A 26,037-nucleotide genomic window follows, 5' to 3' on the forward strand; every position below is an offset into this window, starting at 1 on the left:
CCGGCGCTGCCTGCCACCCGGGAAACGCTGCGCCTCGGGGGCCGGCAGAAGCGCGGGAGCAGCGGGAGGGCCGGCGGGGCCAATCAGGCCTTCGCCTCCTCTGCGACGGACAGGGAGGGCAGGGCATGTAAGTATTTTCCGGCGTATAAGACAAAAAACCTTGAAAAACTTATTAAAAGTAGGGGGTCGTCTTATACGCCGGGTCGTCTTATACGCCGGAAAATACGGTACTAACTGTAAGTAAATGTAATTGTGGATTTGCCAAGCTTTTAGAACACAGGGTGCAAACTTGAAGAGAAAACAGCCATTTCTGGAAGCAGGAAATATTAGGAAAATTACCGTATATACTTGAGTATAAGCCGACTCGAGTATAAGCCGAGACCCCCAATTTCACCCCCAAAAACTGGAAAAAGTTGTTGACTTGAATATAAGCCGATCCGCCGTTCTGCAAGCCTCTGCCGCCAGCAGAGGCTCGATCCGCCATTTTGCAAGCCTGAATACACAGGAATACCCTGTGTGGCCGCGGCTCTCGGGGAAGCCCTGGCTGTCAGCTTCCTCGCTCCACGCTGCCATTCGGGGCCCGCGCGTTCCCCGGGCAAATCGCGGCGCCCAGCAGGCGAGGAAACACGCCCGCTCCAGTCGCCCCCCCTTCCCTCAGGAGACTCGAAGCAAGTGACCGCCCGAAGCTTACCGAGGACTTGCTTCGGTGCTTCCAGGATCGCGCGCACCTCTCCCAAGCCGCCGCCGTCCGGAGACCTGCCGAAGTTTGGGGAGGTGCACGCGCACCTCCCCAAACCTCGGCAGGTCTCCGGACCTCTGCGCCCTGCCTGCCTGCTTCTTTCCGCAGCGGAAAGAAGCAGGCAGGCAGGGCGCGGAGGAACGGAGACCCGGCGACGTTTGGGGAGGTTTGGGCGCCTCCCCAAACCTCCCGAAACGTCGCCGGGTCTCCGTTCCTCTGCGCCCTGCCTGCCTGCTTCTTTCCACAGCGGAAAGAAGCAGGCAGGCAGGGCGCGGAGGAACGGACACCTGCCGACGTTTGGGGAGGTTTGGGCGCCTCCCCAAACCTCCCGAAACGTCGCCGGGTCTCCGTTCCTCCGCGCCCTGCCTGCCTGCTTCTTTCCACAGCGGAAAGAAGCAGGCAGGCAGGGCGCGGAGGAACGGACACCTGCCGACGTTTGGGGAGGTTTGGGCGCCTCCCCAAACCTCCCGAAACGTCGCCGTGTCTCCGTTCCTCTGCGCCCTGCCTGCCTGCTTCTTTCCACAGCAGAAAGAAGCAGGCAGGCAGGGCGCGGAGGAACGGACACCTGCCGACGTTTGGGGAGGTTTGGGCGCCTCCCCAAACCTCCCCAGGTCTTCGTTCCTCCGCGCAGACCTGCCGACGTTTGGAGAGGTTTGGGCGCCTCCCCAAACCTCCCCAAACGTCGGCAGGTCTGCGCGGAGGAACGGAGACCTGGGGAGGTTTGGGGAGGCGCCCAAACCTCCCCAAACGTCGGCAGGAGGAACGGAGACCTGGGGAGGTTTGGGGAGGCGCCCAAACCTCCCCAAACGTCGGCAGGTCTGCGCGGAGGAACGGAGACCTGGGGAGGTTTGGGGAGGCGCCCAAACCTCCCCAAACGTCGGCAGGAGGAACGCAGACCTGCCGACGTTTGGGGAGGTTTGGGGAGGCGCCCAAACCTCTCCAAACGTCGGCAGGTCTGCGCGGAGGAACGAAGACCTGGGGAGGTTTGGGGAGGCGCCCAAACCTCCCCAAACATCGGCAGGAGGAATGGAGACCTGCCGACGTTTGGGGAGGTTTGGGGAGGCGCCCAAACCTCCCCAAACGTCGGCAGGTCTGCGCGGAGGAACGGAGACCTGGGGAGGTTTGGGGAGGCGCCCAAACCTCCCCAAACGTCGGCAGGAGGAACGGAGACCTGCCGACGTTTGGGGAGGTTTGGGGAGGCGCCCAAACCTCCCCAAACGTCGGCAGGTCTGCGCGGAGGAACGAAGACCTGGGGAGGTTTGGGGAGGCGCCCAAACCTCCCCAAACGTCAGCAGGAGGAACGGAGACCTGCCGACGTTTGGGGAGGTTTGGGGAGGCGCCCAAACCTCCCCAAACGTCGGCAGGAGGAACGGAGACCTGGGGAGGTTTGGGGAGGCGCCCAAACCTCCCCAAACGTCGGCAGGTCTGCGCGGAGGAACGGAGACCTGGGGAGGTTTGGGGAGGCGCCCAAACCTCCCCAAACGTCGGCAGGAGGAACGGAGACCTGGGGAGGTTTGGGGAGGCGCCCAAACCTCCCCAAACGTCGGCAGGTCTGCGCGGAGGAACGGAGACCTGGGGAGGTTTGGGGAGGCGCCCAAACCTCCCCAAACGTCGGCAGGTCTGCGCAGAGGAACGAAGACCTGGGGAGGTTTGGGGAGGCGCCCAAACCTCCCCAAACGTCGGCAGGAGGAACGGAGACCTTCCGACGTTTGGGGAGGTTTGGGGAGGCGCCCAAACCTCCCCAAACGTCGGCAGGTCTGCGCGGAGGAACGAAGACCTGGGGAGGTTTGGGGAGGCGCCCAAACCTCCCCAAACGTCGGCAGGAGGAACAGAGACCTGCCGACGTTTGGGGAGGTTTGGGGAGGCGCCCAAACCTCCCCAAACGTCGGCAGGTCTGTGCGGAGGAACGGAGACCTGGGGAGGTTTGGGGAGGCGCCCAAACCTCCCCAAACGTCGGCAGGAGGAACGGAGACCTGCCGACGTTTGGGGAGGTTTGGGGAGGCGCCCAAACCTCCCCAAACGTCGGCAGGTCTGCGCGGAGGAACGGAGACCTGGGGAGGTTTGGGGAGGCGCCCAAACCTCCCCAAACGTCAGCAGGAGGAACGGAGACCTGCCGACGTTTGGGGAGGTTTGGGGAGGCGCCCAAACCTCCCCAAACGTCGGCAGGTCTGCGCGGAGGAACGGAGACCTGGGGAGGTTTGGGGAGGCGCCCAAACCTCCCCAAACGTCGGCAGGTCTCCGTTCCTCCGCGCCCTGCCTGCCTGCTTCTTTCCGCTGCGGAAAGAAGCAGGCAGGCAGGGCGCGGAGGAACGGAGACCTGCCGACGTTTGGGGAGGTGCGCGCGCACCTCCCCAAACTTCCCCAAACTTCGGCAGGTCTCGGACGGCGGTGGCTTGGGAGAGGTGCGCGCGATCCCGGAAGCACCAAAGCCTCGGCCGCGCACAAGTCCTCGGTAAGTTTTTTGTTGACTGGAGTATAAGCCGAAGTGGAATTTTTCAGCCCAAAAAGTGGGCTGAAAAATTCGGCTTATACTCAAGTATATACGGTAGTTTTCCAGTAATTTCGAATTTTCTAGGGTTCAAAGAATATTAAATATTTAATAGATAAGTTACATATGAACCTAAATTTGTCATGTTGTGATTATCCATTTTCTACTTGTGATTTCAATTTTTAAAAGCAGCTTTAATTTACACTTAGAACCAATGATTTTTAATAAAATACCAGTGAATAATTCCATACCTTCCTAGTGTTCGGAAATTATTTTAACTGGCACAATTAAGTTCCTTAATTAGTCATTAATACATTCACTTTTGACATTTTAACAACTGCTATGATATTTAATAGCTAGAGAGAAAAAGAAAATTGGGGAGAAGTATTGTGGACCACTAGAGGGCAATGTAATTCTATTTTTATCAATAAGAAACATTCACATTTAACACACTTTTAGAAGTGCTTTACTTTATTAATAAAATAAAATCATACTTATGTAATATGATCTTATTTTTATTGATAATTATTAATTGCTATTTTCAGAATTTGTAGTTGTGTTGGGAATGTTAATAATCACACACTACTACTATGAACTGTCTTTTGAAGCCTTAGAAAGAATTCATATTAAACGAAGCTGCAAGTCAACAACATGGCACAAATATATATTCGAAATTATTCAGGTTTTGAAGTTGTTTTTAACCATAAAATGTATACAAATTATTCAAAAACAAAGAAAATCACATGCTTGAATTTTATAATGTTGTCATTGTTAGACATTGTGATGACGTAATAACTTGTTGCATCAAATCTCAATGTAAAGTCATTCCTTGAAGAGTAGGATTATTCTGCATTCACATATGCTATACACATGCTCTGGTAGGCAAGGGAAACAGATTTGGAAGATGCAGTGCTTCTATTCATACAAACACACATATTTATCACTTTATGACAGTACAGCAGAGAAGAGGGGAGGATATCTCTCACCAATGCATGCACCAGTCCTCCCTGGGGACTCCTGGGTTTTCTACCCTCACATTGCTGGCCACCTGAGTTCTGAAGTGTGTGGATATATCTATTTCCCTCAGGAGAAGGAGTTCTACATGGGCGTATATTTATTCTGTGACACTCTTCTGGATGATGCAGAATAGGAAATCGTACTCAGGAATAAGCTTTTCAATTAATGATTCCAGATTTCCCATTTAACTAGTGTTACTAGGTCCAGAACCTGGAATACAAAACACTGAAGTAATCAAGGATATCCTCTGTCGATTCTTCAGCTCAAGATACAGATTTGGCTTTATGTTAGCAGTGGAACCACCACACAGTTTTGTTGCTGCTGGATGGCGGGGGGAGAGACAAAAACACTTTTCTATGGAATTTCTATTGTGGGCAGCCATCTCCCAAAACCAAAATAACAAATGGTAACTGATATCTTTTAAAAATTTGAAAATACCTTTCAACAAAGGTAATTTTCACATTTGAGTCAACAGTATATATGAATGTACAAGACAAATCAATAAACAAATCACCAAAATATGGTACCTGAGACTAGGTTGCTTTAAAATTAAGTTTGTGTTTCCTAGTAGAAGAGTTTAGACTGCAGCAAGACATTAAATTACTCTATTATTCATCTGATGGTTCAGACTGATGTATTCTAAATAATATCCAATTAATAGACATTGTCTTGGAAGGAAAGGGTAGAGTTAAAACACGGAAAAATAGTTTTCCTTGAAATTATGAACAGGTAAATGCTGCCTAGGGAATGGTCAGGTAACAGAGGACACAGCATCAGCTGTCTAATGGACAAAAGAAAGATCAGAAGGGACCTTCCCTAGGGTTAGGGTTAGGGTTAGGGTTAGGTTAGGACCTTCCCTAGGTTCTCAAGCCTGTAAAGGAGACTAATCTAGTCTACCTGGGAAAGCTGACATGTGAAGATCTTCATATCCATGTTTTTATAAGTCTGGAAATCACTTAAGGCATCTTTAGTAATCTAAGAGATGTAAATATCTCAAGCCTCCCAGTGTTCAACATTCTATAGAATTTGTGACCATGGATTATGATATCACTAGGGTGGAATTTAGCATCATTTTCTTATGAACTATTTAATGCTAAAAATACTTGATTTTTGGAGTCCCACATGTTTACTTGGTAAAACAATTTCTATCTTACACACATATTTAACAAGCTCAGCAACCAGGTTTGCATAGTTACATTAGTAACATGATTTAGCAAGAAAACAAACATACAAATTTTAAAGAGTTCCAAAATTGAATGAGTGTCATGTTTCAGCCACTAAAAACCAATGAAATTTGGCCCAATAATATACATGACCTGCCCATGCAGTTTGTCTCACATCAATCTATGATCAGTAATTTTCCTTCTCCTAGAAATATTCATAAAGGTGGTACCCAGTCACCTGTCCAAAATTTTCTCCATCCTAATTTATTTAAAGATGGTAAAATGATGACTTGACCCAAGAATCTTCTTTAAAATGCCAGAAAGAGATTTACTATACAAAATAATGTCTGTCTAGATAAGAACTTACTTGAGATTTATTGCTCTTCCATGCTCAGATGGAAGCCTGCATAGGATGCAGATATCAAAACCAAAACACTACATGCTGTGAGAGGAGGAATGCACTTCATTTTCATATGGGCATTGTGTTATATAAAATTCAATAATTTGCATTCTCTACCACTCTCAACTACAGCTTTCTGAACACTTAGAGATCAAAGTTTTGATGGCACTAAAAAAGGAGACTCTATAACTCACCCTCAAAGTTATGGCCCATGCAGCGTCTCTACAAACACATGATTGCGATTTGGGTGCTTGACAACTGGTACACATTTATGCCAATTGCAGGGTCCTCATTTGCCATCTTCAAATGGTCATTTGCTTTTGACAAACCAAGTTAAGAGTGGGGAAGCCGGCAGAAAATCACAAGTGGTGCTCACATGATATCATGTTTAACAATGGTGATTTGCTTAATGATCATAGCGGGAACTGAAAACTGACATTTAAGTCAGGCACAGTCATGTAATGTTTTACTTTACAACCATGCTGCATACTGATTGAGTTGCTGATCTCAACTGTGAGCACTAGCTGTAGTTTCCTGTACAATAATGTTTAAATGAATCTTTGTCACATACTAATTTGAGCGTGAATGTAGAATATTTTTTTTGCACATAGTACCTGCACAGTATTTTCTGAATTATAGTAAATTCTATAGAAACAACAGGATTCCATTTATGACATCCAAATTTTTAAGAAAATTGTCTGAGTATGCTGCTGAGCCTTATTATGTACACAATAGCATAAACTTGAATAAGTGAATCAGTAATCAAAAATCATAACAGCCAGTTTTAGAGGTTTCCATAATTAAAACACAGTTTAAATATATACAGTAGAGAGAGAAGTTGGGAAGTTGGATTCTTTTCATTCTCAAATTGACCCCACTTTTTGAAATTAATGTTATGAAGTAATATTACAGAATTGAATATGAACAGAACTTTATTCTTAACAGTTTAATTGAATTAAACTGACTTAACTATAGTTCATAACTATGAAGTAATTAGGCTTTGCTGCAAACTTTTTAAAAGGAAGATATGAAAAAAATCTTAGAAATTCAGCACAGATCTGTTTTACCTTAATGCATGAATGCAATAGATCATACGAGGTATGTTTTTCCTATCATAAACATCTGTGGTCTCTGGGTAGAAAATCTAAGGATGAAAAGCATTTCAGTAAACAAATATGTAACATTACTCAGATTTTAGCTACTAATGTGTTAAAGCAGAGGATCAATGGTACATGTTGACATAGGAAACAAATTCTTGCTCAGTGGAGGATTGGTGTCCAATAAATGTAAAATCTGACAATTTTTCAAAACACTACTACTCAAAAATAAAGTTCACTGGGAAGAAGTTTTAATCTCCAGATAAGCACTGTTGTCTAAAATTTCTAAGATCCAGCTTATTATACTTGTAGTTTACATTGTGTGTGATTATGCAAATAATTTCCTATTGTACCCTATTATATTGTATTAGATATATTTGTATTTAATGATGTAAAATATCTGTTCTATGGATAGCTATCTTAAATGAAGTAATGATAAATCTGAATAACATATCACTATTAATTTAATTAACTATTGTACTTAAAGAAATATCACAAAATTCCACAGATAAATATGACAGTAATAGGTTCTGATTAACTATTTATTTCTGGGCCTAGATGAATAATTTCCGCTTACTTCATCAAATCAAAATGCCTTCCTCAACTCTTTAAAAAAACCTGAAAGATATGGAATTTTGACAAGTCAACATACACTGATATTGGCTCAGTTCCCACACTAAAGCTCCCACAGAATGTTATTTTCTTCTCTTTAACAAGATATGTACAGTGGGCCATTGGCTTAGTATTGTATATAAATTTAACCTCCGTCATATATTCAACGAAGTATGATTAAATACAATATATGTTATGTATTTTAATGATGTTTCATTGTGTTTGAATAGTTCTGAAATAAAAACAGTTTCCCAGATCTTGCCTTGGAGGAATTCATGCATATAAAATTATAGTTAGAGAATGGCTCAAAATATCATTTGTGTTTGTTGTAATATTTCAGAATGTAAAATTGGCATCTATATTAAACCTGTCCTAGCCAAATTTAAATGGCCAGCTTTTGTACCTCATATAAAAATGGACTGCAAGCAATTTACCAACAGTTAATGAGGGACTCAATCACGGGAGTCAGACATGGCTAAGAGTTTGTTCTAAGTCCAACTATAATTCTAAGTAGAATTTTAAGTCATGTAAGATAAATAGTAATCGATTGGTGTGCATTAAGGTAAAGGTAAAGGTTCCCCCGCACATGCGTGCTAGTCGTTTCCAACTCTAGGGGCCGGTGCTCATCTCCGTTTCAAAGCCGAAGAGCCAGCGCTTGTCCAAGGACGTCTCCGTGGTCATGTGGCCAGCATGACTAGATGCCAAAGGTGCACGGAACGCTGTTACCTTCATATTTGCTTTTGCAACTAGGCATAGGAGATGATCGTTTCTAGTTAATTTTTTTCTGGTTATAACAATACTGGATAAAATAAGCAGTGATTTGACAGTACAACCATTTTCATTTTTTCACTAAGTTCTTCCTTCCTCTATGTGAGTTATTCAGTTAGTCCTTCAGTTAGTTAGGGGAAAACTATAGTTAACTGGAATGGGAATGTTTAATGTGCAAAAATTCCCTACTTCAATCCTTAGCACATTTATATGCAGCTTCACAATATTTCTAGCTATTACTGTTAGTCTAGATTAGAAATGAATCAATGGTCTTATTTAATACAAACCAAATTTGTATCCTATTTAAATACACTTCCTTATTTTAACAAGTACTTTACCAATGGCTTTCAAATGCTTACCTTTGGTAGGCCAATAGATTCCATTGCCCGTAACCACTGTACCGTATTATCAGTATGTCGGAAATGTAGACCTGAACTCTAATGGAAGAAAACAAGAGACAGAAACAAAAATGTTTATTTATTTCGATGAGCACACACAAAAAAATTAAATGCCTAACTCTTATACATGAAATTTAAATTACATTTAAACAAGATTTTTTTTAAAAAAACAAACAAGCTTAAAAATAGCTTAAAATATAAAGCTATTACATGAGAAGCTGTCTTGTCAACAAGTAACTATATACATTGCAGGTAATTCTTGTTTAGCAATCCCGACTGGGACTGTCTACTTGGTTGTTAAACAAAAAGGTCACTAAATGAAACCACTGGCTATACTTGTGATCTTACATTTTAGGTGTTGGTTTTTGTCATGGGTATTTTTTGTTTTTTTTAATTGAATTATATGAAAGTCAAAAAAATATTAAAAGGTATCTTGAAGGTTTTCCTTAGCCAAAATAAAACCAATTTTTAGAATGTTTAGCAAATTAAAGGTTAAGATTTTTCTATTCCCCTACTCCTGATCTCTCAGTTTAGTGCAGGGGTCGGCAACCTGAAAAAGAGCCACTGGGAACCGGTTCCATCACACATTAAAAAAAGTGGGAGCCGCGTGCGTGCGTCCATGCACGCGCATGCGCAAAAAACATTTTGCGCATGCGCAAAACATTTTTTCTTGCGCATGCACGGATGCGCGCGGTTGCCATTTTTTTAATGTGTGATGGAACCAGTTCCCGGTTGCGCGACGGCGACGGCCCGTTTGCAGAGCTACCGCCTTCACAGGAAGGCGGCAGCTCTGCAAACGTGCCGCGGCAGCTTTCCCAAAGAGCGGCGCCGCTGCGTGTTCGCATGGAGGTGCGCGCGCACCTCTCCAAAGGTTTGGGGAGGTGCGCGTGCACCTCCGCTCGTTCGGAGAGGTGCACGCGCACCTCTCCAAACGGGCGGTGCCACTCTCCACTTGGAGAGGTGCGCGCGCACCACTGCCCGTTCGAAGAGGTGCGTGTGCACCGGGCGGCTGGGAGCCGCAGGAGACGGCTCAAAGAGCCGCATGCGGCTCCGGAGCCGTGGGTTGCCAACCCGTGGTTTAGTGTATATACACAAATAAGACACAAATCAAAAATATTCCTGTTATTTCTTATGCAGAAATCCTAATTTGCTTCAACTTCAATTTAACCATATTTTTAAAAAAACAAAATCTGAATTAAGTAGATCAACATCAGTTCTAGAGAGTCTTAAAAGAAAATATCCATGGCTTTATAATTTAATGTTTTTAAATATAAACATTATGCAGATAATCCAGAGACACAGAATATTAAACCATGCTATCAAGCAAGCTGCAGCACATTGATTAGCAAATTTAATCTTAGATTTTTAAAATTTAATTTAAAATTAAATTTCTTCTAAATTAAAAACTTTTTCTTTAAAAAAATTGTAACCATTAGACAAGACAAGAAAAAAAATGAAAAAAGAAAGCCCACTGTTTCCAACCACTAAAAATAAAACTTGGAGCTGTTTGAGAGCAGAATGGTACAGAAATACAGGAGCAATTCGGAAATAAACCTCTGTTTGGTTATCAATGACAGACACTCACAGATACAGAACTTTTATTATACATATTAGAAAACTACATTACATTAATTTTTGACATAATTACCATTCAAATTAAGGCACTTGTCATAACATCTTACAAGGTTTGAAATTCCTTAGTAGTAGACACTCAGCACCAAATCTGGGCTATCGGACATGCCAACGGAATTGCTTCAAAAGTTCTTGGGTGCATCTACCAATGTGCAGGCATTATCGTGAACCAACACCACCCTGGAAGTGGTACCATAGAAAATCCCGCCAAATGTGAAGATGCCAAATGAGTACTGCTAGTGAAGTTCACGGAGCATGGTTTGATCATCAATTCAGAAGTCTACTGTGAAACGTTACAAAAACTCAGACAAGCCAGCCCTAACAAGCAGCAGGGCATGCTGACTTCTGGTGTGGAGTTGGTTCACAATAATGCTTGCCTGTATACCGCTAGACACACCCAAGAACTTTTGAAGCAGATGACAACGATGATGATGATGATGTTGTTGTTGTAAATAAAATCGCCAGGTTTTTTTTAAAAATAATACCTTTAGTTTTTGCAAGCCCTAAGAAAACAATCCTTTTTCTTTTATCTTTTGGTTAATACATCCCATTCAAAAAAGTCCAGAATTCCAGTGGTATCTGGGAAGAGAGGCCAAAAAATAAAAATTGGGGCCACTTCAAATGCAATAGAAGCCCTGCTCCTGTGAATAACCCTAGCCATGAGACCACAGAAATCTTCCACTTACCACCACAACTGAGCCAAAGAATTCTGTTGCTAAGCGAAGCATTCATTAAGTTACCTTTCTTGCCACAGTTGCTAACTGAACCTCCGTAGCTAATAATAATAATAATAATAATAATAATAATAATAATAATAATAATAATAATAATAATAAAAAATAATAATGATGATGATGGAAGGGACCTTGGAGGTCATCTAGTCCAACCCCCTGCTCAGGCAGGAAACCCTATACCATTTCAGACAGTCCAATCTCTTCTTAAAAACTTCCAGTGTTGGAGCATTCACCACTTCTGGAGGCAGGTTGTTCCACTGGTTAATTGTTCTAACAGTCAGGAAATTTCTCCTTAGTTCCAGGTTGCTTCTCTCCTTGATTAGTTTCCATCTGTTACTTCTTGTCCTGCCTTCAGGCACTTTGGAGAATAGCTTGGCTCCCTCTTCTTTGTGACCCTTCTCTTCATTAAACTAGACATACCCAATTCCACCAACCATACCTTATATGTTTTAACCTCCAGTCCCCTAATCATCTTTGTTGCTCTTCTCTGTACACTTTCTAGAGTCTCAATATCTTGTTTACATCGTGGTGACCAAAACTGGATGCAGTATTCCAAGTGTGGCCTTACCAAGGCATCTGTTGGGATGTTTTTGATCACCCACCCCACAGCCCAGATTTGGCACCGAGTGACTAATACTAAGGAATTTAAAACCTTGTAAGACATTATGCCCCTTCATGGATTACTGCCTTGTCGTGGCGAAGGGGCTTGCGTAATTCAATGAAGCTATGAGCTATGCCATGCAGGGCCACCCAAGACAGACAGGTAACAGAAGAGAGTTCTGACAAAACGTGATCCACTGGAGAAGGAAATGGCAACCCACTCCAGTATCTTTGCCATGAAAAACCCATGGACAGTACCAAAAGGAAAAAAAAACATATGACACTGGAAGATGAGCCCCTCAGGTCAGAAGGCGTCCAATATGCTACTGGGGAAGAGCAGAGGGCACAGTCTGATGCTGTAAAGATTAAGAATCAGTGAACTAAAATGGACAGGAATGGGTGAATTTAATTCAGAGGACCATCAGGTATACTACTGCGGGCAAGAATCCCTCAGAAGAAATGGAGTAGCCTTCATAGTCAATAAAAGAGTAGGAAAAGCAATACTGTGATACAATCCCCAAAATGACAGAATGATCTCAGTTCTAATCCAAGGCAAACCATTCAATATCACAGTAGTCCAAGTCTATGCCCCAACCACTGGTGCTGAAGAGAATGAAATTGAGTGGTTCTATGAAGCCCTACAGCACCTTACAGAACTAACACCAAAAAAAAAGATGTCCTCATCATCATGGGGGATTGGAATGCTAAAGTAGGAAGCCAAAAGATAACAGGAATAACAGGCAAGTTTGGCCTTGGAGTACAAAATGAAGCAGGGCACAGGCTGATAGAATTTTGAATTTTGTCATGAGAATACTATAGTCATAGCAAACACTCTTTTCCAACAACCCAAGAGACGGCTCTACACATGGACATCACCAGACTGTCAACACAGAAATCAGATTGACTATGTGCTCTGCAGCCAAAGATAGAGAAGCTCTATACAGTCAGTAAAAAGAAGACCAGGAGCTGACTGTGGCTCCGATCACGAGCTTCTCATTGCAAAATTTAGGCTTAAACTGAAGAAAGCAGGGAAAAGCACTAGGCCACTCAGGTATGAACTAAATCATATCCCTGATGAATATACAGTAGAGGTGACAAATAGATTTAAGGAATTAGATCTGATAGACAGAGTACCTGAAGAACTATGGACGGAGATTCGCAACATTGCACAAGAGGTAGCAACTAAAATCATCCCAAAGAAAAAGAAATGCAAGAAAGCAAAATGGCTGTCTGAGGAAGCTTTGCAAATAGCTGAGGACAGGAGGGAAGCGAAAGGCAAGGGAGAAAAAGAAAGATACGCCCAATTGAATGCAGAATTCCAGAGAATAGCTAGAAGAGATAAGAATGCCTTCTTAAATGAACAATGCAAAGAAATAGAAGAAAACAATAGAATAGGGAGGACTAGAGATTTCTTCAAGAAAATTGGAGAGATTAAGGGAACGTTTCATGCAAAAATGGGCATGATAAAGGATCAAAATGGCAGGGACTGAACAGAGGCAGAAGAGATTAAGAAGAGGTGACAAAATTACACAGAAGAACTATACAAGAACGAGCTTAATGTCCCTGATAACTACGATGAGGTGGTCACTGACCTCGAGCCAGACATCCTAGAATGTGAAGTGAAGTGGGCCTTAGAAAAACTGAGCAACAACAAAGCTAGTGGAGGTGGCAGTATTCCAGCTGAGCTATTCAAAATCTTAAAAGACGATGCAGTAAAAGTGCTATACTCAATTTGCCAGCAAATTTGGAAAACTAAACAGTGGCCACAGGATTGGAAAAGATCAATTTACATTCCAATTCCAAAAAAAGGCAGTGCCAAAGAATGTTCAAACTATCGCACCATTGCACTCATTTCTCATTTCTTATGCTTAAAATCCTACAAGCTAGACTCCAGCAGTATGTGGATCGAGAACTACCAGAAGTACAGGCAGGATTTCGAAGAGGCAGAGGAACTAGAGATCAGATTGCCAACATACGCTGGATCATGGAGAAAGCTAGAGAGTTCCAGAAAAACATGTACTTCTGCTTCATTGACTATGCTAAAGCCTTTGATTGTGTGGATCGTAACAAACTGTGGCAAGTTCTTAAAGAGACGGGCGTACAAGACCATCTTATTTGTCTCTTGAGAAACCTTTATGCGGGTCAAGAAGCAACAGTGAGAACTGGACACGGAACCACTGATTGGTTCAAAATTGGGAAAGGAGTCCGGCAAGGCTGTATACTGTCGCCCTGCCTATTTAACTTATATGCAGAGCACATCATGAGAAAGGCAGGGCTAGATGAATCAAAAGTTGGAATTAAGATTGTTGGAAGAAATATCAACAACCTAAGATATGCAGATGATACCACTCTAATGGCAGAAAGTGAAGAAGAACTAAAGAGCCTTGTGTTGCGAGTGAAGAAGGAGAGTGCAAAACCTGGGTTGAAACTTAACATTAAGAAAACCCAGATCATGGCATCTGGCCATCTCAATTTCTGGCAAATAGATGGGGAAGAAATGACAGATTTTATTTTCCTGGGCTCCAAGATCACTGCAGATGGGGACTGTAGCCAAGAAATTAAAAGACGCTTGCTCCTCGGGAGGAAAGCCGTGGCAAATCTAGACAGCACACTAAAAAGCAGAGACATCACCCTGTCAACAAAAATGCATATAGTCAAGGCTATGGTCTTCCCAGTTGCAATGTATGGCAGTGAAAGTTGGACCATAAAAAAAGGCTGAGCGCCAAAGAATTGAGGCCTTTGAACTATGGTGCTGGAGAAGACTCCTGCGAGTCCCTTGGACTGCAAGGCGATCAAACCGGTCAGTCCTAGAGGAGATCAACCCTGACTGCTCTTTAGAAGGCCAGATCCTGAAGTTGAAACTCAAATACTTTGGCCACCTAATGAGAAGGAAGGACTCACTGGAGAAGAGCCTAATGCTGGGAAAGGTTGAAGGCAATAGAAGAAGGGGATGACAGAGAATGAAGTGGCTGGATGGAGTCTCTGAAGCAGTAGGCGTGAGCCTAAATGGACTCCAGAAGATGGTAGAGGACAGGAAGGCCTGGAGGAACGTTGTCCATGGGGTCGCGATGGGTCGGACACAACTTCGCAACGAACAGCAACAAGACATTATGACAAGTGCCTCAATCTGAATGGTGATTATATCGAAAAATATAAGTTGCTTCTCTTTGATTAGTTTCCACAAGAAGCAATGGATGGAAAATAGTCAGAGAGAAGCAATTTAAAACTAAGAAGAAATTTCCTGACAGAACAAATGATCAGTCAAACAACTTGCCTCCAGAAGTTGTGAATGTTCCAACACTGGAGGTTTTTAAGAAGAGACTGGACAGCCATTTGGCTGAAATGGTATAGGGCAGGGGTGTCAAACCTGCAACGTCACGTGACATGTCGCGACCTATCAGAACTTTTTTCCCATTAATGGTAATCGGGTAGGCACAGTTTCGTCATGATGCATCTGGCCCACAGGCTGGTAGTTTGACATTCCTTGTATAGGATTTTTTGCCTGAGCAGGGGTTTGGAGTAGATGACCTCCAAGGTCCCTTCCAACTTGGAGATGACCTCCAAGGTCCCTTTCATTTTTGATGTGTGCCATTGTGCCATTGTGCCCACAGTAAAAAATCACAATAAAGGTTATCTTATCCTTAATCACTAATTCTTAATTTTTAAATTCTTTATTTTAAAACATCTTCTGATCCATCCAATTCCAATAATGAAAAACATTTTAAATTAATATCTCATGAAATGTGGTAGATGCCATATTCAAAATGAAAATTGCCAAAACATACAGAGTTGGAAATTACTGGGACTTATCATTCTTATTAGAAGGAAACAGAACAGGTTTGAAGCACTTTCAACTCTTCTTCATATGCCAATATTCCCCAACTACTGCAGAACAGGTTGTTGAAGTTAGTCTCAAGCTACAGTCTCAAGCAGATTTCAAAAATATAAGATTAAGAAAAAAAATCTGCCATATGGACATTAGTATGAAAAATCAGAATCTTTTTAAATCTTTGCTAAGTGGCAGAGTAGTTTCCCTATGCATTTTATAAAGGAAGCTTGCATGTAGTTTTTTAAAGATGACATTGTTTTTAATATATTCTGTATTTCAACATAATATATCTCCCTGCACTGAAGCATTAAGCACACTTTTGTTAAGAATTTAAGGCTTTATGTTTCTAGAGGAACAAGTAGCAAAAATATCGATTAGCAGGGTTTTAATCCTGACAATTGCTTTTGGTGCTAAGATCTAATCCTGAGACGTAAAAAGAACTTATTATAATCTTAATTATGGTGCGTGCTGTTATAGTAAAAATATCAAGTATTAGTTACTAGAACATTTTCTAGTCACTCAAATCTTATACACGTAGTTAGCGACTTACAATCATATGTTTAGCGACAATTAGAAGTTTTTTTATATTTTTATATTTAATTTAATTTGTATACTGCCCTTCTCCCAAAGGACTCAGGACAGTGTACAGGGCAATAAATACCAAAAACAGAATACAAAAATTAAAAACAGATTAAACCATAGTGCCCATGAGTGACTATACGCAAGGCATCCCGGTCTAGATAGGGCCGCAACTGGCGCACCAGGCGAACCTGGGCGAAGGCCCCCCTAGTCACAGTTACTATATGATCTTCTAAAGAAAGCTGTGAATCTAGGAGGACTCCCAAGTTGTGAGCCCTATCTACGGGGGGTAATAACTCACCCCCCATAGTAAGAGATGGAATGATCTGAGTTTCCCGAGATGCCGGCATGCACAGCCACTCAGTCTTGTCCGGGTTGAGCCGAAGCCTGTTCCTCCCCATCCAGACCCGGACCGCCTCCAGGCAACGGGACATCACATCAAGGGCATCACTGGGGTGGTTTGGGGTCGAAATGAAAAGCTGGGTATCATCAGCATACTGATGATACCCAACTCCAAAACCACAAATGATCTCACCCAGAGGCTTCATATAGATGTTGAACAGGAGAGGCGAGAGGACCGACCCCTGAGGAACTCCACAAATGAGAGGCCTCGAGGTCGACCTCTGTCCCCCTGCCAACACCGACTGCGAGCGTCCCAGGAGATAGGAGGAGAACCACTGAAGAACCGTGCCTCCCACTCCCAATCCCCTGAGACGCCGCAGCAAGATACCATGGTCGATGGTATCAAAAGCCGCTGAGAGGTCTAATAGGACTAGGACAGAGAAAACAACCCCTGTCCCGAGCCCTCCAGAGATCATTCACCAGAGCGACCAATGCCGTCTCCGTGCTGTGCCCGGGCCTGAAACCCGATTAGTACGGGTCCAGATAGTCAGCTTCCTCCAGGAACAAAGGGAGCTGATGCGCCACCACGCTCTCAACAACCTTCGCAAGAAAGCGAAGGTTGGAGACCGGACGGAAGTTGTTTAATACAGCTGGGTCCAAGGCAGGCTTCTTGAGGAGAGGTCTCACCACCGCCTCCTTCAAGGTGGCGGGGAAACTACCCTCACTCAAGGAAGCAGTTATCACCGCCTGGAGCCAGCCTCGTGTCCCCTCCCGAGCTGCATAAACCAGCCAGGAGGGGCACGGGTCCAATAAAACACGTGGTGGAGCTCAGCTTCCCCATGATCCTGTCCACATCCTCGAGTCACAGGATCGAACTCCTCCCAGATAACATCGACAAGACCGCCCATGTCCTGATCGTCAGACTCTGCCCAGTTGGAGTCCAAACCGGCCCGAATCCGAGCGATTTTGTCCGACAGATGTTGGCTAAACTCCTCGGCACGACCCTGCAAGGGCTCCTCCCTCACCTCCTGATTAAGGAGGGAGCAGGCCACCCTAAACAGGGCGGCCGGGCGGTTATCTGCGGACGCGATGAGGGTAGCAAAGTAGTTGGACCTTGCCATCCTCATCGCCGCGAGACAAGACCTTGTAAAGGACCTAAGTCGCAATCGGTCGGATTCAGACCGGCTGGATCTCCAACAGCTCTCTAGGCCCCGTCTCCGACACTTCATCTCCCGGAGCTCCGCAGAGAACCATGGAGCCCACTGGGATCTGCACCGGGTCAGGGGCCGCAAGGGTACAACTCGGTCGAGTGCCTCCGTGGCTGCCTTTTCCCAGGCTTCCACTAAGGCATCGGCCGAGCTGTGAGCAAAGGAGGCAGGTGGGGACCCCAGCGCTGCCTGGAACCTCTCAGGGTCCATTAAGCACCTGGGGCGGAACCATCTCGTTGGTTCTACAACCCCACGACGGGGAGTGGCAAAACGGAAGACCAACCGCAGGAGATGATGATCGGTCCATGACAGGGGCAAAACAATTGGAGAACCCCCACCAAGATCATCTAACCACCGTCCAGATAGAAAAACCAAATCGAGTGTGTGGCCCCCCACGAGTCGGGCCCTGAATTACTTGCGTCAGGTCCATGGCTGTCATGGAAGCCATGAACTCCCGAGCTAACTCAGATGATCCTCCCAGGGATGGTAGATTAAAGTCACCCAAAACCATAAATTTGGGGAACTCAATCACCAGCCCCGAGAGGATATCGAGAAGCTCAGGCAGGGCTGCTGCTGCGTGACTAGGCGAAAGGTACACCAGCAGCAAGCCCAACTGAGCCCTAGGGCCAAATCTCACGAGGAGGGACTCACACCCGGCTATTTGGACAACAGTGGCCTCCTGCGGACAAAGGGCCTCCCTCATAACTACCGCCACTCCCCCGCCCCTACCCTGAGCCCGAGGCCGGTGTAGCACTCGGAAACCTGGTGGGCAAAGATCAACCAGAGGGACACCACCCTCTCGGCCCAACCAGGTCTCCGTAATGCAAGCCAGGTCCGCATGCTCACCCCCAACCAGATCCAGGATGAGAGGAGCCTTATTGACTACGGACCTGGCATTCAAATACACCAGCCGGAGCTCAGGTGGCTGCTCATCCTCGCTCCCGGGGCCTCGGGACGAAACCAGAGGGTCGGAGCGCCTCATCGCTTGGAGATAGTGGAGATGCACTCCCAGATGTTGATACGGCCCTCTGTTCATACACCTGCTGCCATTCCCTAACGTCGTGGGAATAGGTAATCCCACGACCTGCTCCGTAGCCCCGGAAGCAACCAACCCTAGCTCCCCCCCACGTGATCAATCCCGGACCTGGCCTGAACAACAGTTGGTGGACTCCCCCCTGTTTCCAACCAACCATGAAATCCCACCCCCCTCCCTAACCCCACAAAAAATTGGCTAAAAAATTAACCAGGGGCCTCTTATTGAATTTGTACCGGAGGCTCCTGTCCCTGCCCAACCATCTCTCAGGGTCCCAGCAATTGGGCCCTTCATCAAGAGGAGGATTGGAAAAAGAGGCGGGTCGCACCCAGGAAGGGGGGGCACCCCTGAGGGCGAACAAAACTGTGCTGGTATAGCTGAGGCGAGTCAAGATTATCAAAATAGGTCCAGCAAAAAGGCAATCCCTTGATCGATCAGGAGGATCTTAAGTCAAAAGGTAAGTGAGTATCCAGACTGCCTACCCAGCTCCACTGCCACAAAGCGTCCGCACTCCACCACTGGGCCGTGGTCTCCACGTCGGAGTGGCCGCAGCGCTCCAACTCACCTCGCTGCCAGCCGCTCCAGACGCCACTATAATGCTTCCACCATTCCGCCATTCTAATGCCGTTCCAAGCCGCAGCTCCATCGGTTCCGACCATCAGCTGAGTTACAACAGCACTGAAAACAGTGGCTTATAACCAATCTTTGCACTTACAACTTTCATCACAGTCATTTGATCAAAATCTGGGCACTTGGCAACTGGCATGTATTTACAACGGTTGCAGCATTTCAGGATCATGCGATCACCATTTGTATCTGCTCAGCAGGCTTTCAATAAGCAAAATCAGTGGGGGGGAAACAGATTTGCTTAATGACCATATGATTCACTTTCTAATTATAATGATTCATTTAACAACTCTGGCAAAAAAGTCATAAAATGCGGCATGACTCATTTAACAATGGCCTTGCTTAATAATGGAAATTCTGGTCCCAACTGTGATCATAAATCAAGGACTACTTGTATGTAAATTTTACCTTGTAACGTATCTGTTCCACATCATAGATCTTCCTATCAGAGATCAGCTTTGGTGCAAAAAACTTAGCTAATTTGACAAGGTAAACACCGTTCCTTAAACCTTCTTCCAGTTCAGTGGTAGGTGGTAACTCTTCATCTAGGCAGACTTCCATCCACCTGTGAAAACAAATATTCATAATAGTTGCAGCTTTATTGTAAATTAATGCTTTAGATTCTTTTTGTAACTCACCAAGGTGGCCATGATTCAGTGCAGAGCCTTTTAAACCTGTGACCTACTTCAAAATCATGGATACAGTGTTCAAGCTTTCTCCAAATGATTTTAATAAACTGTAAGAGGAAATTTACTGAACACTCTGAGGATATTTATATTAATGGGATTTCATTTAACCGAATTAATCTAACTAAATTTACATTTGAGTTTTATTCTAGCACTGATCATTTCTTTGACTTGACATATATCCAAGACAAATGTGGACCACTGCCTTAAAAAAAAAACCTACTTGTATCTGACTTAGCAGGAAATGAGCCAGGGGTACATTCAAAATACTATGTCCTCTTGTAGTGCTTATCTTTCCTTTTGTGAGTTATAAAATTCTGTTTAGAAAGTTAGCAATGTACTTTTTCCAAAATATTTCAATTTTCCCCCATTTCCTCAGTCCCAGTTTTCTGTTATTTTCCCTAAATCTGTACACATTCCATGCCTATTGAACATACTCAATTAAATTGTTTGGTATGATTAGATTTCTTCCCCTTAATAATGGGATGATTTTGCAAACACCAGGATTCCATTAAGATTAATAATGAAATTACATGGGTTCTAAAAAAATATAAGGTTATTCATAGAAAATATTTTCTATATCCACTAAAAAAAAGATTGACAACAAAATTATAATATTAACCAAATTTAAGTGAACAAATATAACTGCAACAGTTATTCAAGATACACCTAATTTGAGGTGATTTTATTTCATTTTAATTTTTAGCCTACTTTCAAACATAATGCATTCCTTACTATAGGAATTTAAGGAAGACAAAAATTTAGTTTGTCCCTTTCTTGTGCAATAAATTTACTAAACAACTGATAATCCCACAAAAATTTATTCATTAACTCCATATTATCCAGAAAGCTATTCAGGAAGCTACAAAGTAATAAATCTTCCTCCTGGAAAGTTTCCACAAAGAGGGGAACTACATTAGTACCAATAAATATGAAGTCTACTATATTAAGAAAAAAATATTATTCTAAAATCGAATCTATTATGTTTATGTCTAAAAGATATATTTAGTATATGTTTAAATCATAAAATATTTTATTAATGTGGAAGAAATACAATAGACATCAATTTCTGATCCTGGAGAAATTAAATAGAGAGGTTAAATATGTCTTAATGCAGGGATCCCCAACCCATGGTCCGTGGACCAGTACGAGGCTGCGGCATGCCAGCAACCGGTCCGCACAAACAAGCAAACCTCCATCCGCAAGATGCAGGCAGCACACAAAAACAAGCACCCTCCGGTGTGCAGAAAAACCTCTCTCCATGGAACCGGTCCCTTGTGCCCAAAAAGGTTGGGGACCTTTGTCTTAATGCTTTAAAAAAATCACAAATGATTCTGTGGAACACTTTTCCTTTTTTTAACTCAAAATTATGAGGTGCTTCATACCTGATTATAGAAATGTACTTATTACATATATTTATAAACTGTCCAGCTGCCCAAATTCTAAGCAGTTTAGAGTAATACTAAAGATGTTTTTATTCATAAAACAACTAAAAACCCAGTAACAAAATCAATGCCAATTTTACTACAAACACTTGGAATTCAATCTACTCTAAATATTAGCAATATAATTTTTGTTTATATTATTTACACTATTATATCTTGCTAGAATTTATTATGAACTTAATTGTACTACTTAATTATAATTGTTGACATTCTAGACAGGTATATACTATCCTTACTAATATAATTAAATCTGTTAATATAGCTTTCTGTCTACATTCTCATCTACATTTTAAAAACAATGAAAGTAGCAATAATTAAATAAACACTAAACAATGTAAAATGTAGACTTTTTCAATATCTGCATTTAAATTAAGAGAGTTTATTTCTCTCAGGAAAAATATTACTTAGAAGCATCAGTGTTGGTATATTTGAATGTGGATTACAAAAATAAAAAAACTTTATTTATAGTTCATGGGTACTGCCAAACTGAAATATTACATATTGCTTGTGGCTTTTATAAAGACCAAATATTTAAAATGTGCCCATACAGAATTAGGTAAAAGTTTTTGTACATATGTGTATAGATAGATGATAAGTATAAACTGATTTCCATTTTTTCTGTTTCTGATAGTTATTACTTTACTATATTTAACCACCTAATATTACTGATTTACTAATTCTTTAACTACATTCGTGGTGAATAAAATAAATAGATTAAAAGTAGAAACAATGTAATATTATTGTAAAACAGTAAGACAATCATGTAGGACAGATATCTATATGGTTGCTAGAAACTGATACCAACTTAATGGAACATAAACAAATGAAAAAGCAACTGATTGGGAATTTTAGAAGTTGTATTCAAGAAACAGAAGACGGTTAAATATATAATATATACTTTGTAAGTAGAATAGAATAGAGAATAGAGCTGGAAGGGACCCTGGGAGTTCTTCTAGTCCAGGGGTCAGCAACCTGAAACAGTGAAAGAGCCACTCAGAACCGGTTCCCTCACAAAAGGAAAAACTGGGAGCCGCAAAAAATGTGTGCACATGTTCATACATGCGCGCATGCGCAGAACAGGGTTTGACTGAAGAGTGGAGCCAAGGCGAGATATGCACCTACCCTGCATATTTGAATTGATTGGTTGAACTTTTTTAGTCCCACTTTTTTTTTTGGACTGCACATGTCAGAGGACTGGGAGCCGCAGGAGACGGCTGAAAGAGCCGCATAAGGCTCTGGAGCCGCGGGTTGCAGACCTGTGTTCTAGTCCAGCCCACTGCTCAAGCAGAACACCCTATATCATTTCAGACAAGTGACCGTCCAGTCTCTTCTTAAAAACCTCGAGTGATGAACCACCCACAACGTCTGAAGGCAAGCTGTCCCACTGGTTGTCTTTACTGTTAGGAAGTTTCTCCTTAATTCCAGGTTGCTTCTCTCCTTGATTAGTTTCTATCCATTGTTTCTTGTCTTGCCTTCTGGTGCTTTGGAAAATAAATTGACCCCTCCTCCTTGTGACAGCTTCTTAAATACTGGAATACTGCTATCATGTCCCCACTAGTCCTTCTTTTCTTTAGACTGGCCATTCCCAAATCCTGCAACCATTCTTTATATATATTTTAGTCTCCGGGCCTTTAATCATCTTAGTTGCTCTTCTTTGCACTTTTTCCAAAGTCTCAACATCTTTTTGGTAATGTGGTGACCAAAATTGGATGCAGTATTCCAGATGTGGCTTTACTAAGGCTTTATAAAGTGGTACTAATACTTCACATGATTTTGATTCTATGCCTCTGTTTATACAACCAAGAACTGTATTAGCTTTTTTGGCGGCTACTACACACCGCTGATATATAAAGTATATGAAGTAACTCTTAATTTTTCCTTTTTATTTTGAAAAAACTAAATTTGCATGGGCTAAATATGCTTCCAACCAAAGTTCCTGGGACCATACCACTAAAATTGAACAGCATGCAGACATCTATTTTAAGTAACAACATCCCCTAATATGAAAAAAATGGCTGAAAATTTTAGCACTGTTCTTTTAGCAGTATCAGCTCAGGCCTTGGACCAATTATGAGTAGCCTCAAAACATTTTTTAAACAAAAACTACAGTTCACAGCTACATTTTGTTGTTTTAGATACAAAACAAGTAAGAAACATCAGACAGACCTGTGATGAGCCATTATTTCATGAGTGGGAATGTTTTTAATAGCATGCAACAACTCTCAATCTCTCCAGACATATTGTGTAAGTATTGCTAAAGCTCCTCATTTTAGTAAAATAACATTTTCAAGGTGGTGCAAGATTGACTTGCATTTGAACAGTAATGGAGACTGAAAGTGTATGATACAGAAGAACAAACCTTTGAAAACAACACACTCTGAAAATAGTTAGCACAGCTATTCCTCTTGAACTAAATTCTTCTGTAGCTATAAACAATAATTATTCCAAATCTGTATCCCAACAACTTATCATTTTAGCTATTCACAGTCTTCCTTACTAAATAAAAATTGAAATTGAAATATACTCAATTAGACCACTAGAATATACTACTTTGATCTAGATGGGACAATCAGGTAAAAACTCATGAAAATATAAAGTCCACAATATGTTAATGCTGTAAAACCATTTATTCATTTCTATTCAGTCTAAAATTAACTGGAAAATGAAAGCATCAATCTATTCATTGACTCAAGTTATCGTTGGTGACCAGCACATTTTTCAAGACAAGTTAAAAACATGTGACCAAAGTGCTTGGGCTTATCTTCTACTTAAATTTCCTTGCAATCGTGTAAATTTGTACTTTTTATTTACAAAAACTTTGGTGCTTTTTAATCTATAATTTTAACACACTGCCAAAATGAGAAATATGTGATTGTGTCTATTTTTAAGAGACAGATTTTAACATTAAGAGAACAAGCGAGAGGATCCAGACCAGAAGAAGTGAGGAAATTACTTACTAAAGCTGTACTACATTGTTCATGAAATGCTTCACTACTGAGTTAAAGAAAAAAAGAGGGCCCAGAAGCTACCTTCACCCAGGAGTTTCCTGCTGCTTCAATAACACTGAAAACATTAGAATAAAAACTATAATGTGGTAGCATCATGAACTAACTGGAGCACTGATTCTATTGTTGGAGAAAACTACTGATCTTCAAGACCAAGAGAGAATATGCTATCTTATCAGTCATTTGCTGTAGGAATTTAAAAAGTGTGTTCCACCAACTCTTTAATTTGAGTTGCATTTCCTTCTCTTTCTTTTTGTTATGTTGTATGTTATGTTATAATGATGATAATGATGATGATGATGTTGGAAGGTGTACCCTGGAGGTTTCTAGTCCAACCCCCTGCTCAGGCAGGAAACCCTATACCATTTCAGACAAATGGCTGGCCAGTCTGTTCTTAAAAACTTCCAGTGTTGGAGCATTCACCACCTCTGGAGGCAGGTTGTTCCACTGGTTAATTGTTCTGTCAGGAAGTTTCTTCTTAGTTCTAGGTTGCTTCTCTCCTCGACTAGTTTCCATCCATTGCTTCTTGTCCTGCTTTCAGGTGCTTTGGAGAATAGCTTGACTCCCTCTTCTTTGTGGCAGCCCCTGAGATATTGGAACACTGCTATCATGTCACCCCTCACTCTTCTCTTCATTAAACTACACATACCCAATTCCAGCAACCGTTCCCTATATGTTTTAGCCTCCAGTCCCCCAATCATCTTTGTTGCTCTTCTCTGTACTCTTTCTAGAGTCTCGACATCTTTTTTACATCGTGGTGACCAAAACTGGATGCAGTATTCCAGGTGTGGCCTTACCAAGGCATTGTAAAGTGGTATTAGTACTTCACATGACCTTGATTCTATTCCTCTGTTAATGCAGCCTATAATGTACCTTTCAATAAACTGACACTGTAAGTTGTTCCATATATTTTGTTAAGGATGCTTTTAAAATGAATCTGGAAGGCATAATTGATAGAATAAATATTCACAATTCTAGATGTTTTTTTGGCATCTCCTAATAGTGTTTACTTTGAGAGAAATTATATTAAATAATGTGCAATTCCAAGATTTATATTGTCTCTAAAGAAGATGTGCTGTTTTCATTTAAATATTGTATTCTCTATATGAAAGAACAGAAAAGGTTAACAGAAAAGGCTTAGTCACATACAGGCCTTATTACACAGAACAATGTTGTAGCTAGCCATCTTTTTTCCCCCTTCACTTTCAGTAATAGGTAACTAATTTCACCTATGCCTAATGGCATAGAAAGAACATTTTAATGATCACATGTTAAACACACAGGCTAAAGTTTGTGACTAACCAATCCCCCATGATCTGACAGCTTAGGTAAAATTCTTTTCTGGAAGGTTACAATGAAATTTCAAAAAAGATATAATTTTACATTCATTCCATTCTGGGCCTCATTTTACTGCTTTTTTATATCAACAAGGCATGAGGATTTAACCCTCAGCTTTGATCTGTTGCCTACTCTTTCTTCTCCTATTTCCACAATTTACCTGACAACCGAATCTATGTTAATTTAGAAGTGTTTCTGTACAGAAAATCATTGATTTAATAAGATTAATGGGGAAAAAGGTAACCTGCCTATTAAAACAAAATATATATTAAATCCAAATTGTTTTTAATACATATG

General features: G+C 42.2%; 1 protein-coding gene across 2 annotated transcripts in view; it reads right to left on the reverse strand.

Annotated features, from left to right (window-relative positions):
* Positions 1 to 26,037, reverse strand: part of IQGAP2 (IQ motif containing GTPase activating protein 2) — a 139,590-nt gene that overhangs the window by 57,454 nt on the left and 56,099 nt on the right. For both annotated transcript variants that reach the window (XM_081318729.1, XM_081318728.1), the window contains exons 3-5: positions 19,675 to 19,831; positions 8,644 to 8,721; positions 6,875 to 6,951 (exon numbers count right to left, since the gene is read on the reverse strand). In XM_081318729.1, the coding sequence (XP_081174855.1) occupies positions 6,875 to 6,951; positions 8,644 to 8,721; positions 19,675 to 19,831 (312 nt within the window). The remainder of the gene's footprint in view (positions 1 to 6,874; positions 6,952 to 8,643; positions 8,722 to 19,674; positions 19,832 to 26,037) is intronic.

Source organism: Vipera berus, assembly GCF_964194415.1.
Source record: "Vipera berus genome assembly, chromosome: 2".
Classification (NCBI taxonomy): Eukaryota; Metazoa; Chordata; class Lepidosauria; order Squamata; family Viperidae; genus Vipera; species Vipera berus.